Source organism: Beta vulgaris, chromosome 6 (genome assembly GCF_026745355.1).
Source record: "Beta vulgaris subsp. vulgaris cultivar EL10 chromosome 6, EL10.2, whole genome shotgun sequence".
In the NCBI taxonomy this organism is placed as follows: Eukaryota; Viridiplantae; Streptophyta; class Magnoliopsida; order Caryophyllales; family Amaranthaceae; genus Beta; species Beta vulgaris.
Window position 1 is genome coordinate 16,409,670 of NC_079207.1, and position 13,980 is coordinate 16,423,649.

At 34.9% G+C, this 13,980-nt stretch overlaps 1 protein-coding gene across 1 annotated transcript; it reads right to left on the reverse strand.

Annotated features, from left to right (window-relative positions):
• Window positions 1-10,005: 10,005 nt before the first annotated feature.
• On the reverse strand, window positions 10,006-13,185 carry LOC104895997 (BTB/POZ domain-containing protein At5g66560). The gene is made up of 3 exons (XM_010682659.4): window positions 12,915-13,185; window positions 11,546-12,802; window positions 10,006-10,764 (listed from the first exon to the last, which is right to left on the reverse strand). Exons 1-3 carry the CDS (start codon window positions 13,032-13,034, stop codon window positions 10,204-10,206), a joined length of 1,938 nt encoding a protein of 645 aa, XP_010680961.2. The 5' UTR covers window positions 13,035-13,185; the 3' UTR covers window positions 10,006-10,203.
• Between the last annotated feature and the right edge of the window lie 795 nt (window positions 13,186-13,980).

Consider the following 13,980-nt stretch of genomic DNA (forward strand, 5'->3'; position numbering starts at 1 on the left):
TAAAGAACTTTAGAATGTAAAATGGCCGTAAGAATTGCTTGATCCGAATGAATAGGCTGTAAGACCTTAAAAGGCGGGATGACTCTTATTACCATATCAGCCCACTTCCGCTAATGTACAAATTTGGCCCAATAACATACTCTTTTATGAAATTGGAAAGCCTGTGTTCTTTTTAGTTATGTTGTTCTTCTTTTAATGATGCGTTCTCTTCAACTTATTGGCCCTGAACTTATTGGATCTTATCTGAACTGAACTTATTGAATCTGAACTGAACTTATTGGAACTTATTAAACCTGATTGGACCTGATTCAACTTATTGGACCTGATTGAAACTTATTAGACCTTATTGGACCTGATTGAAACTTATTAGACCTTATTGGACCTGATTGAAACTTATTAGACCTTATTGGACCTGATTGAAACTTATTAGACCTTATTAGACAAAAAATTGACGAGTAATAACATAAATATTACCCCTAACGTAAATACTATCCCTCAAGGTTAATTATGAAGTAATAACTATTAAAATTTATCCTTTAAAAAAATAATTATTATTAATCATCTCTTATGATAAATAATTTAAAAAAAAAAATAGACGATAATACAAGTATAACACTATACATTGTGGTACTTTAATAAAAAAATTCTAATAATAACATAATCAGCTAATAGTAATATGAATAATAAAATAATAGATAATAATACAGATATTTAATAAAATCATAGACAATAATATAAGTTGATACTATATAATCATTGTGGTACTTTAATTAAAATTCTAAAAATAACATAATCAGCTAATAGTGATATGAATAATAAAATAATGGACAATAATACAAATATTTATTGAACATTGATTATTTGGACCTTATTGGACCTGATTAGACCTTATTGAAACTTATTGCACCTGATTAAAACTTATTGGACCTTATTAGACATGATAGGAACTTATTAGACCTGATTGGAACTTATTGCCCTGATTGGACCTGATTGGAACTTATTACCCTGATTGGACCTGAGTGCAACTTATCTGAACTTATCTAAACTTATTGGACCTGAAACTTAATTTTTTAAATGAAGAGAACACACCCTAAGTAAGAGATTGATCAATGATCATCTAAAAGCATAAAAGGGAAGAGCGATTGATGTTTTATTTTGAAGCTCTTATTTGATTCTGAATCGATTGACAGTGAGAAGGTCCAGCCCAAAGAACAAAGAAAAATTCCCTGAACTTTGTTTTTCATGTTTATCCAATTACAACTTTTACATCGTTTCGAATAATATCAGGAAATTAGCCAATAAATCTATTTTAGTATGTTCTTTTTTGGGGTTGGGTGGGGGAGGGAGGGAGGGATTGGATGGGGGAAGGTCATACATTATTTTCTTAACATAAGAAATATTAGAATATACTTTTTTTGTTTCTTTTTAAGTGTAAAATTATGATTTATTCACTATTAGCATACCTTAATTTATCCGTATTAATTTATGAATGTATAGAAATAATAAAATGTTATTAAGTTTGTCTCATTGATCCTTTTAATAGAAGGAAAGGCTTTCCCTCTATGAGTTTTCTCTCGATGTAAGTCGTCGCCATGGCAAGAAACTCAAAGGGTCAGAAATCGAATAGTAAGCCAAAGGGTCCTTTTCGGGTTCGAAGGCAAAAAAGACAAAGTCTATGGATGAATTGCTAGGAGTAACAACTCAGGAGCCAGAAATAGTAACTAGAACTGAAGAGGAATATCTTCGAGATATTCAACAGAGCCAGCAAACTCATAGATTGTTCTCTAAATGGTTATCTTCTATTCACTCACTGGCTGAAAATGGTGGAAATCAAATTGGTCAACGAATTAGTTCGGTTGATAGAAGCATTAGAGAGGTGGAACTTATTCCAATTCTCCAGTTCTCCGATGATGATGAGGTAATTTCACAATCTCACCACTCTGATTCTGGAGTTAGGAATAGCAATGTTATAAGGAATGTTGTTAAAATTGATGATGAAGATGTTCAACCTGTGGTTTATTTCTAGAATTCATTTTGGATTTGTTATGTGATAGGGGTAAATCCACCTCCAATGATTATGGAAGGTTTTATTAGGCAAATTTGGAGGAATAATGGAGTTGATAATAGGTTGTTATGCTTAAGAAGGGTGTGTTTATTATTAGATTCTTAACAATGGAGAAACGTGATATGATTTTGGTGGGAAATTTAAATTTCTTTGATAGAAAACCCATTATAGTGAAAGCTTGGGATCCTGATATGAATGGTATGAAGGATGAATTCAATGTCCTTAATTCTTGGATTCATTTAAAAGTTGATTTCAAATACTGACATGAAAGGTGTTTGATGAAATTAACTGCTCTTATGGGTAAGTTTGTTAGGGTAAATCAAGCTACTGCTAGGAGAGATAGATTGCAATATGCCCGAGTTCTTGTTGAAGTTAAGGTGAATCAAGAATTTCTAGAGCAATTGACATTTATAAATGAGAAAGGCATATAAACTATTTATGAGCTACACTATGAATGGAAGCCTACAATATGCTCCTCTTGTAAAGCTCTTGGCCATTATGGTGATGATTGCAGAAAGGAGGTGAAAAGAATGCAGGTAGGAAGGTATGGCAACCAAAACCATATCTCCCACCAGCTGTGGGGTTGGCTCAGACGAATGATGTCAGTACTATTGCTGAAAATCCTGTTCAGCAGCTTGGATTGCAGAATGTAGAGACTGAGAATGAGTACACCATGGTAAAACAGACAGGTAAAAAAAAGGGGAGGCTCAGGGAAAGTTTGTAGAAACTGCTTTGAACAATACTTTAGAGGTTTTAGGATATATGGATGATGATGGTATAATGATTGGGGACATGGTTTGTGAAAATGTGGGTGGTGTAGGAAGTGGGCGAGGGAACTCTCCTAAGGACAATAGATGATATCCTTTGTTGGAACATCAGGGGCATTACTAGTGCAAGTAAGCAAAAGGACGTGAAGAAAATGCTTATCACTAGGTCCATAAGGTTAGTTAGTCTCAAATCTAAAGGTTGTTTCTACACATGGAGCAACAAACAAGCTGATTCAAGCAGAGTTTACTACAGGTTGGATTGAGTAATGTATAATGAAGCTTGGATAGATAAATTTCCAACTGCTGAAGCCTGGTTCATGCCTGAGGGAATGTTTGACCACTCTCCCATGCTTCTACAAGTGCACCAAATGAGGAGGATTGGGACAAGTCGATTTCGTTTCTATAAGATGTGGTGCTATGCACCTAATTTCCTCGCTAGAGTTAAAGATGTCTAGGAGCAGAATGTTCATGGGACATCAATGTTTTTTGTCATGCTAAGGTTGAATTGGTGAAGGGAGCTATGAAGCATCTTAACAAGGAGGGATTTGCTGAGATCCATACTAAAGATGCAAAGGCATATGGTCACCTATTAGAGTGCCAAAATAGGTTACATGAGCATCGTGATGCTAACAGAAGTGAAAAAGGAAGATAAGTTGCGACTATGTATAGAATGGTACATAATCAATATCTTTCCTTCTTACAACAAAAGACAAAGTTGGCTTGGCTCAGAAATGGTGATGAAAACCCGGCTTTATATCATAGGGCCATCAAACAAAGAGGAATGCATAACACTGTCTATGGAATTAATAATGTAAAAGGTGAATGAGTTGAAGGTGAAAAGGTGGATGAAGCCTTTGTTGACTACTACAAGCAGTTGCTAGGGACTACGAAAGCTTGTACAGGAAGAATTTCTCCTGATGTCATTGATTAGGGCCCTTGTTTGTTTCCTGAACAACATAATTCATTGTTGAGGCCTGTTACAGAGGTTGAAATCCAGACTGCTCTCTTCTCAATACCTGCAGACAAGTCTCTAGGACCTGATGGCTTTGGCACCTCATTCTATGAAGGCTTGGGAGATCATAGGTAATGATATTATTCATGTTGTGAAAGATTTCTTTCTTAATGGCAAACTACTAAAAGAAACAAATAACACCTTGATCACTTTAATTCCAAAAGTAAAATGTCCAAATAAGGTTTCAGAATTTAGACCAATTGCATGTTGTAATGTGGTTTATAAGTGCATCACTAAGGTTATATGTGCTAAAATGAGAGACATTCTCCCTGTCATCATAGTAGAGAACCAGGGGGCTTTTATCCATGACAGGCTCATTGCTCATAATGTCATGGTTTGTCAAGATGTGGTTAAAGGTTATGGTAGGAAAAACTCTAGCCCTGGTTGCATTGTTAAAATGGATATAAAGAAAGTATATGATTCAATTGATTGGGTGTTTTTGGAGGATATGCTTAAAGCCTTAAGGTTTTCAGATAGATTTTTCCAAATTTTTATGGAATGTGTCAAGTCTCCTACCTTTAGCTTGCTGGTAAATGGTCAATGTTGTGGATTTTTCAAAGGCAAAAGGGGACTGAGGAGGGTGACCTAATGTCACTGCTTTTTGTTGTTTGTATGAAATATTTAACAAGAAGTTTAAGAATGGTGGGCATCAATCCTTTGTTTAAATATCACCCTAAGTGCACTAGTGTCAAGTTAAACCACCTTTTCTTTGCAGATGATGTCATTCTCTGTAGCAAGGGTGAGTTTAGATCTGTTTATATGTTGCTTCACGGGTTTAATCATTTCTCAAATGTGTCTCGGATTGAAGTGAATGAAAGCAAGTCTGAGTTATACACTACTGGTATGAAGAGGGAGGAAAACAAAAGACATATTAACATGTCCGGCTTTAAAGTGGGTCAAATGATATTTAGGTATTTTGGGGTGCCTATTAGTCACACAAAAATTATCAACCAAGGATTATATCATGCTGGTAGAGAAAATGAATGCTAGAGTCAGATGTTGGAGCAGCAAAAACCTCTCTTATCAGATAGGGACTTTTTCTTGTTAATTTTGTCCTTAACAACATACATGTCTACTAGGCACAGGTCTACATCTTACCTAGAAGAATTAATTATGAAAAATATTGAAATGATTTGTAGATCTTTGATATGATATGGTGACTAATTCAGTTCAAAAGGCGGGTATGTGGCGTAGCCAAAGGTGTGTATTCCAAAGTATGCAGGGGGCCTAGGGATTTCACTCAATGGAACGTGGTTGTCATGGGTAGATACACTTGGGCAATTGCTGCCAAGAGTGATAATCTTTGGATCAGGTGGATCAATGAGGTGTACATAAAAAATAAGAGTTGGTGGTTGTACAAGCCACCTCAGGAGAGTAGCTGGTATTGGAAGAAAGTGTGTGAAGTCAAAGGAAGCCTGAAAAGGGTGATTGATGAAGCTCAGTTGAGTTTGATAGGGAAGTATACAATTAATAGCATGTAGCTAAGTTAGTGGGAGAGTTGGAAAGAGTCCAATGGGATAAGTATGTGTGGTGCAGAATGATTATGCCTAAACACAAATTCTTTATTTGGTTGATTATGCAACAGAGATTACAAACAACTGACAGACTTCATAGGTTCGAAGTTAGTTCACATCTTAGATGCTTGATTTGTGATTTAGAAGACGAAACTCAAGAACATCTGTTCTTTAATTGTTGCTTCAGTGTTGCTGTTCTGCTGAAGATCTGGGACTGCCTTGGCTTACATAATAACTGCAACACTGTTCAGAGGATGATTCAATGGATTGCTCATTGTAGAACTTCCAAATTCCAGAGACAAGTCTATGTCGTTAGTTTGGCTGCAATAGTCTACCGTATTCAGTGGACAAGGAATGATGTGCTATGGAACCCAAAAGTCACCACTGTATCTAGCCTTGTGCATATAATTTAGGTGAATATAATAGATAGATGTTATAGTGTAATGCCAAAGAAGGTTACTTGTAAAGATAAAGATTGGTTAAGAGGTTTAACTATGCATGTCCGTAGATAGTTGTTGCTTTGGTCTTGTGAGGGGTGTCCAACCTAGTTGGTTTGCCCTCACCTGACTTGTGTTAGGTTGTAATTGGTGTTTTGGGTGAGCACTAATATATCTCTTTCTCATTTAGCAAAAACAAAAAGTTTTTCTTTTTATTAATACATATTTAGATATATTGACAATTAAAGTTGTGTGATGGTAAACTTGAAAGTCAATCATTATATGTACTAAAATTTAGAAAAAAATATATAAGGGAAAAATTCCATTGAAATATCATAGTCTAAATGTCTACTTTATACTACTATTAATTACATTATTCTAATAATATTTTTCATATCCATATATTTAATTAGTAAACGCATGTGTTTAGGAAGGTAGCCAAGGAACATTTTCAGCCAAAAAGCATACAAGCATGAACAAGATTCCTGTGGACATAATTTTTGGTCAAAATGAAGAGTAGCAGGTTATCCATGATTCTTTATTTTTTTACCTGCTAACCACCTACCCCGATAAAACAAAGGTATTTTAACCTTTTAGAACGTCGTCTTTTCCATTGGCCTAAAACAAAAAATGCTTTTCCCACATGATTGTGAAGAAATTGTGGTATTATAGCAACTGTGGGCGTCATGATTACCCTTGATCTAAATTGTCAATGGAGCTTATGCAAAAGTCTACTTTTTTGACCCTTCGATGACTTCATTATTTGATAACTTGACCAATAATTACCCAATTTTCGCATGTTAAAGCCCTCCACTTTTGGCTCATGATGATCACCATGAGAAAAAGAACAACTTGAACACAATTACACAAGGGGAAATTGTAATAACATGGATGCAACCGAAATTATATAAAATGAGCTTCAAAGATATGATAATATTATAATTTGAGTATAGCCTTCTTTTTATTCTTAGATTGGATGGATTGATTTCAGATATTATTCGATAAATATTATAATTAGAGGAAATTATAGACAGAGACATGTAATAATCGAAATGAAAAAAAATCATGAATCAAACTTAGCAATTAACGCATAAACAATACCATATATAATATAAAAAGATTTATCGGGTCATACTAAACCAAACAAACCATAAATCCAAACCAACCATGTTTATTGGGTTGTAGTCTTATCTTGTTGGTCATATTAGTCCTACTAGTACATAGCTAGGTTGGGAAGATATTTGTGAGGCTTAATCACACTAAAATGGTAGTGTTCGATACATCCAACATTCCATCCCTTCATCGCCAATGTCATACATAACTGGTTCCTCTTTGATTCGGCTCAAATAGCTCGTGTGTTCCAAGAAGCAAACCAAGTTTGAAACAAATTTTCAAAAATCGATCATCGTAGATTAGGCTTTATGTAAGCTCGGAGTGTTTATATTTATACAAATCCTTAGCTTCTTAACTTATATAAATTTATTTATAAATAAGTCAATCGCTAAAAGAAAAGTCATTAAAATTTCTCTTATATTTATTTCATAAACAGAAGGGCTCTTTATTATACATATATATGTACATATATATACGAGAATCAAGGTTGACCTAGTGGTTGTAAGACCCTCCTTCCACCCCTGTGAGGCTGTAACAAGGGTTCGATTCTCACCCCTTGTAAGAAAGATCCCAAATTTCCCCCATTCCTTGCAAGGAAATTCTTCTTACCTTAAAAAAATGTGCACACACACACACACACACACACACACATATATATATAGAAGTGAGTTCATATGAGAATGTATACTTACATGAGAAATGAAAATGGATTTTATACGCTACAACTCTAATGAACAAGTGATATAACCCTAATGAAAGAGTGATGTAACTCGAAAAAACAAAAATTAGAAAAAATATTTCGAAAATTTTTTTTTTTTTTTGGGTTTGAATTTTTTTCAAGGGTATAATTCTAATGAACAAGTGTTGTAACTCTAATCCAATCATGTGGTTAAGATTCATTCTCATTTTTCATGTAAAGAATATTCTCATGTGATCCTGCCCCTCTCTCTCTCTCTCTCTCTCTCTCTCTCTCTCTCTCTCTCTCTCTCTCTCTCTCTCTATATATATATATATATATATATATATATATATATATATTATTGTAAGTAATTTCTTTATTTGCCAATATTAGACACCCCTTTTTTAATATTGCTTGTCTCTTTATTACAAATGGAATGTGCAAATTAGTGTTGACACTATCCGAATAGGTTTGCATGGACTAGTGCTCAAATACCAAATAATAATAGTATCATAATAGCTTAAAAAGTTTCAATAAAACCTTTACATTTTTCTCTCTTTTAAAAAATAGTTTCCCTACATTCAAATATTGTGGGCGTACTTATTTATGTAACTTTGTAACGAGTCAAGACGATACTTAAAATGACATACATGTAAAATCTATGAATGAATACTTAAACTGTCCAAACATTATGAATACTTAGGCTATGTTTAGTTCACCTGAAATTTTCTGATCTGAACTTATCTGATCTGATCTGATCTGAACTGATCTGATTACATGATCTTATCTTTTAGATTTCTCTCAATATATAAGAAAAAATATAGTCATGTGGGGTCTTGTTTGATTCGTCTCAATGAGTACTTTATTAATATTCAATTATTATTATTTTTTACTAATATGTAATGAAAGATATAATGATTTTTATATATAAGCATGATCTGAACTGATCTGATCTGATCTGAACTTATTTTTTCTGATCTGATCTGATTTGATCTGAAATAAGCAAATATAAGGTGAACTGAACATAGCCTTAGTTTGTATGAACCTTGTTAACTACGTATCCATTCATATACAACAAAATGCTACAATGTAATTATTACTCTAACCCAATCACCCTTTCTATGCTAGTTTATTTACTAACATTCCCAATTATTTAGTTCCATGCTATTTAGATCTACCTTTGTCATTGTATTATCTCTTGTTCATGTAACTTTCTCTTACTTTTATGTCATACTAGATCTTAATGAAGTATACCTATCATAAGGACTAATTTTTTATGCAGAAAAGCTAGCTTAAAAGGAGTTCGTTTTGAATCTATTCAAATCCAAGCTAGCAGAAAGAACATTTGTTTTAAATCAAATTTGTTTGGGCACAATCTAAAGTAGCACTAGACTTTAACTCAAGAAAATCAATAAATTATCTTTGATCTAAGATTTAAAACCTAGAACAACTCCAAAAAGATGTACTTGCAGTTGCATAATCCAATTCAATCCACACCCTAAATAAGTAAATATATAGGAGTATATGTAATATGTATATGTATGACTTAACTTGGCCGGCAAATCAAATGCTAAACAGCCAAAGCAACCCACATGGGCGTAGGCGCAACAATAAAGCAATGGCATATCGTATCAACTAGGCAACCACAGCCATCATCTCACCGCCCAGCAAGACAACAACCTCAGTGCATGTTACGTTTACTACAAATCTTAAAAGTCCCCGACCTTAATTACTTCCACTTAGTAGTTAGTAGCCCACTCTTCAAATCATTCTCCAGAATTTACTAAAAGTTGTACTAATTCCCCAACTTCCCCCCACTACCGTAGGCCACTCCCCCAGACATCTTGGCCTCTAGCGGTCCCTCTCTCCAACAATACTCTCCACCTCAAAAGTCCCACCGTTTCTTTTGGTAAATGCCAACTTTCACATTAATATTATTTGGCGCAATAAAGCTAATCTGTATACTAGTACTACTATATTCAATTTACTCCTTACATCAATTATAGACTACTCATTGGATCCCATCTATTTTTATGATGTCTTTTTCAGTCTAAACTCATTTAAACTAAATTTAGTAGATTTTATTGGATGGGAGCAGAATTGATTTGTGTACTTTTGTTTGGATTTAGTTAATTCTTAATAGAACTAATTGGCTCGTAAAATAATTTATTTTAAGGTTTCCTAAGCCTGTTCTTTTAGGCGAACTGAATTATGTCGACTTGAAGTGAGCTGAACTAAATTCAAACTCTGAACTAAAGTGGTGTGGTGTGAGTTGAGCTGGAAACCTGTGCCCAAAGAACAGGGCCTTAGTTATTTCTATTTTTGCATTCAAAGATTCAAGATTGAGTTAGGTTCACGCCATTAAGCTATGTGACTCTCTACGGTATTATAAAAAAAGAAATTATAGGCAGATGAAGATACTACAAATCAAAATTGTAACAGATTTTGAGATATACCAAACAAAATAATTGTACTAGTAGTATCTCTCCTATCCAGTGAATCAGATACACCCCAAGAAAAATTACAAAAATGTACGAAAAATGGCATTAATTTTAGTATGGAATTGATAACAATATACTCCTCTGATCTTTATAGACATAACTTTTCCAAACCTAATCACCGTTGATTGCTCTTATTATGTCTACCTTTCCTGGTTTCCACTACCGTTGATTCATGGGAATCACATACTTGTGTCTTAAACTTACATCCAAACTTACGTGTAATGCTGTTCCTCCAATTTTGTGACTCCCCCACTTTATCAATCTTCTGAATAACTTTCTTCATAGTGGAACATTCTCTTTCTAATTCATGGACTCTTGTTCTCATGCTATCCATATCTAACCGCAACACCTGATTTTCCTTTACTGCCTCCCTCCACGTACTACTATTGCTCTTCTCCCTCCCCGCCACCACCGCACGGCTTTCACTCTCGTTTTCGTCGTCTTCGTCGTGGATCGAAGGATGAGCCGATTCGCTTGGCGCAATGTCTGCCGTTAGGAGAGTTCCAGCAATGGCGTGGCGAAGTTGGAGCTGCTCAAAGAAGAGTACTTGAACCACTGCTCGAAGGGGCAGACGCTCGTTTTGTGCGGCGTGTGTGCACGCCTCCAATGTTAGCTTCTGGCAGTCCATCACTCCGCTTATTTTTTCCCTATCTATCTCTGACAACCATGGATGTGCCTATCATTTCAACAGATAAACAATTAATTAATTAACATCAATAATTAGAACAAAATTTAACACAGTTTGTTAATTTGTTATACACTACTTCCTCTATATATTTTACGTGGGACATGTTTCACAAAACTAGCGGTTCTAATAACTGTTAACGGTTGCAGTAGTTGTAGCTGTTAAGGATAGCTACTAACGGTTTACTTGTAGCGGTCAGTGATCAACGATTAAATTAGTTGTTTAATGAGAAATGTTTAATAAAAGTAGCCGTTGAAATTGTAAAAGACAATAAATACTATTTATTCTAATATAAAATAAAATACAACAATTTCATATGTTCGTTCAATAGTAAAATTCAAAATTTATTTTTTCAAAGTTACATAAAAAGGAGTCTACGACTTTTTAGCTGCTTAAAGAAATGAATAAATCTAAGAAAATATTCAACCCTCGAAAAATTTATATTACCATTTTTACTAAAATACTTGTAATAACATTCAACAAGCACTACTCATAAACTACTCCATCTGTTATCCGCTATTACAACTACTATCTTACCAAATACTCATAATTTTTTTGAGTAGCATTTTAATTTTGTCAAACCGCTAACCGCTACCTCAAACGCTACTGTCAAACAAGACCGTTATCTATACAAATTTATTGAGACGAACCAAACAAGACCTATTTGACTCCAAATATTTTTTAATATACAATAAGTAGAATTTAGGATATTCTCTTTAATGGTAAATAATGTGAAAATTAAAAAAAAAAACAAAAGATACAAAGGGAGTACCTTGAGATAGACATCAACTGCTCTATAAACGCCATCGTCGTATAACCGAGCTCTTTCCGGAAGAGATAGAGCTAATTCGATAAACTTATCCGGTTTTAAATTAGCGTCGGAAGCGATTTCTGAAAGATAACCGTCTATTAATTTTCCGACTAGCATAATAGCCGGAGATCTGAGACTTTCTAGGGTTTGATCACAGCTTCCTTCAAATTCTCTCTCCTCATACATCGCCAAAAAATGGCCTAAAATCCTCTCAACACAATCAACATCATACAAAGTTTCTGTCAAATAAGAATAACTCGGAATCAACAAATCATCTAGCGTAGCTTGCTCAAGTTGAGCTCCAATTTTTCTCTCGAGCGCAGATTTACAAGCATCCGAAGCATTTAGAATGTTTGCAGTGCGCAACAATCCGAATAAAAACCTTGTGACAGCTTGCGATCGAGAGCTCTTTTCCGGCGGAAGATTTGATATGATTGTCTCAAGGAGTTGCCTCTGTTCCGCTTCGGAAGCCATCATCGATGACGATGGCTTCCGATTCGAACGACTTATCCCTGGAAAACACTGCTTAGCGTAATGAATCAAGCAGTTCTCAATAATATCTGGATTAATCTCTTTCTCTCTCATAGAAGAGATCACTCGGTTGAAGAACTCTGAACTCAACTGAGCTAGTTCTTCAACCCATGCGTCTTTTACTTTCGACGATGGAGTATTCTTCTTTCTAGAATCTCCTGCAGGAGAAGAAGCTATAACGACGTCGTTTACTGGCCAACCAAACAACGTTGGATCATAAAGCGACGCTTTCGATGAAATAGCGTCGACACATCGTTCAACAATGCCGAGGTTTTCCGCTAATGGAGATAAATTCTCGCATGATTTTAGAGCTTTTACGGAATCCTTGATGTTTTTGAGGACAGAATTTGTAAGGAATCTTTCGGTTTTAGAAATGAGATTATCTTCGGAATATTCTTCCGTCATTTCTAGAACTTCGCCGGCGCATCGGAGTGGGGCCACTTTTGCGGCGGTGAGGTCCATTTTTACGCCGTAACAGAATTTAGCGGCGAGTTCAAATGTTTCTGAGCCGCCTGGGAAGTGTGAGAGAGACACGTGGCACTGATCTTCTTCCTCAAGTAGTTCTTCGTCGTCGTTTGAAGAGTCAACGTCGTCGTTTTTTGTATCTTGTCTTTGTTTTGGAATTTTTTTGGTTTCTTGCTCTTTTATGAGGTCGTGAAGTTTCTTGCTCTTTGACATTAATGGAAACTAAAAACCAAACAAAAACACACCACATATTTTATCAAAAAAAATAAAAATAATAATCAACAAAATTAACAACAACAAAAACAAAAACAAAAAAAATGGACGAAATTAATACCTTGTGAAGATGGAAGGTCATCTCATCAACTTCTACAACGACGTCGCTTGGTAAACCAGTGGTACAAAACCATGCTTGACCTTTGGAGGGTGTAGACATACCAGACTTCTCAGCTGCCATTTTTTTATTTTTTTCTGAGAAAACTTAAAAGAGAAATGATAGTCAATAGTTTTACGGATCTATGGAAAAGCATGAGCAGATGGAGATGGAGGAGTGAGAGTGGAAAATGAAAAAGTGGAGAAAGGAAGAAGAGGAAGGAAATAAAAGAAAGAAGGAAAAAAAGAGGTTTTGGAATCCAATAAAAGAGACAAGGATTTTGGTTTGGTAACTATTCTATTTTTAAGTTCAATTTTGATATTAAAGATTAGGGGGTCCAACTACAGTCTACTTCCCTTTTGTATTTTAATTTGAATATTTCACTGTTTTGGATTTTTTGGAATTTTTTTTAGGATAATTTGTCAAAAGGGACCTTAGAATTTTTTGTTTTTGTGAGAAGGGACCTTAAAAAAAAAAGTTGGCATTTAAAGGCCAAACAGCAAAAAATATTGTGACGAAGGACCTTACCACCGGTTTCCGACGTTGACCAATCTTTTCAGGCATTGACTTGCCTCAATTTCTAAATGGCACTCCTATTTTAATTTTTTCCTCTTTTTTTGCCCTACTTTGACAAAAAATTTCCCTCCTAATTTCCCTTACTTATATCTGCTTCTTTGTACCCCAAATACCATTGCTCTGCTTTTCCCACTTCTTGCTCTGCTACGCTGCTTCTTGCTCTGCTTTTTCTCATTTTCGAACAGTTTTGTGTTAGTGCAATGAAGAGATTAAAGATGAAAACTTTAATAAAGGATAGTACAGTGAATTTACCAGTTGCAATTAATAAGTTGGATGGCTTTCAATATTCAGCAGCACACCATCATTAATGGTGGTTTTCAAATTTTGGAGAGAGAAAGAGAGAGGGAGAAATAAAGGAGTTCAAGTGACAGGGAGTTAGGTCTATTTTTGGTATTTAGATGGAGTGCAGTTATAAAGTTAGGGAGTGTCATTTAGAAATTGAGGCAAGTCAATG

Bases quoted from the DNA above. Each gene is read 5' to 3' on its own strand.
- LOC104895997 (XM_010682659.4), bottom strand. From the start codon at position 13,034: ATGGCAGCTGAGAAGTCTGGTATGTCTACACCCTCCAAAGGTCAAGCA. The intron at 12,803-12,914 runs GTATTAATTTCG...TTTGGTTTTTAG, and splicing joins TGACCTTCCATCTTCACAAG to TTTCCATTAATGTCAAAGAG. The intron at 10,765-11,545 runs GTACTCCCTTTG...TTGAAATGATAG, and splicing joins CAGTTGATGTCTATCTCAAG to GCACATCCATGGTTGTCAGA.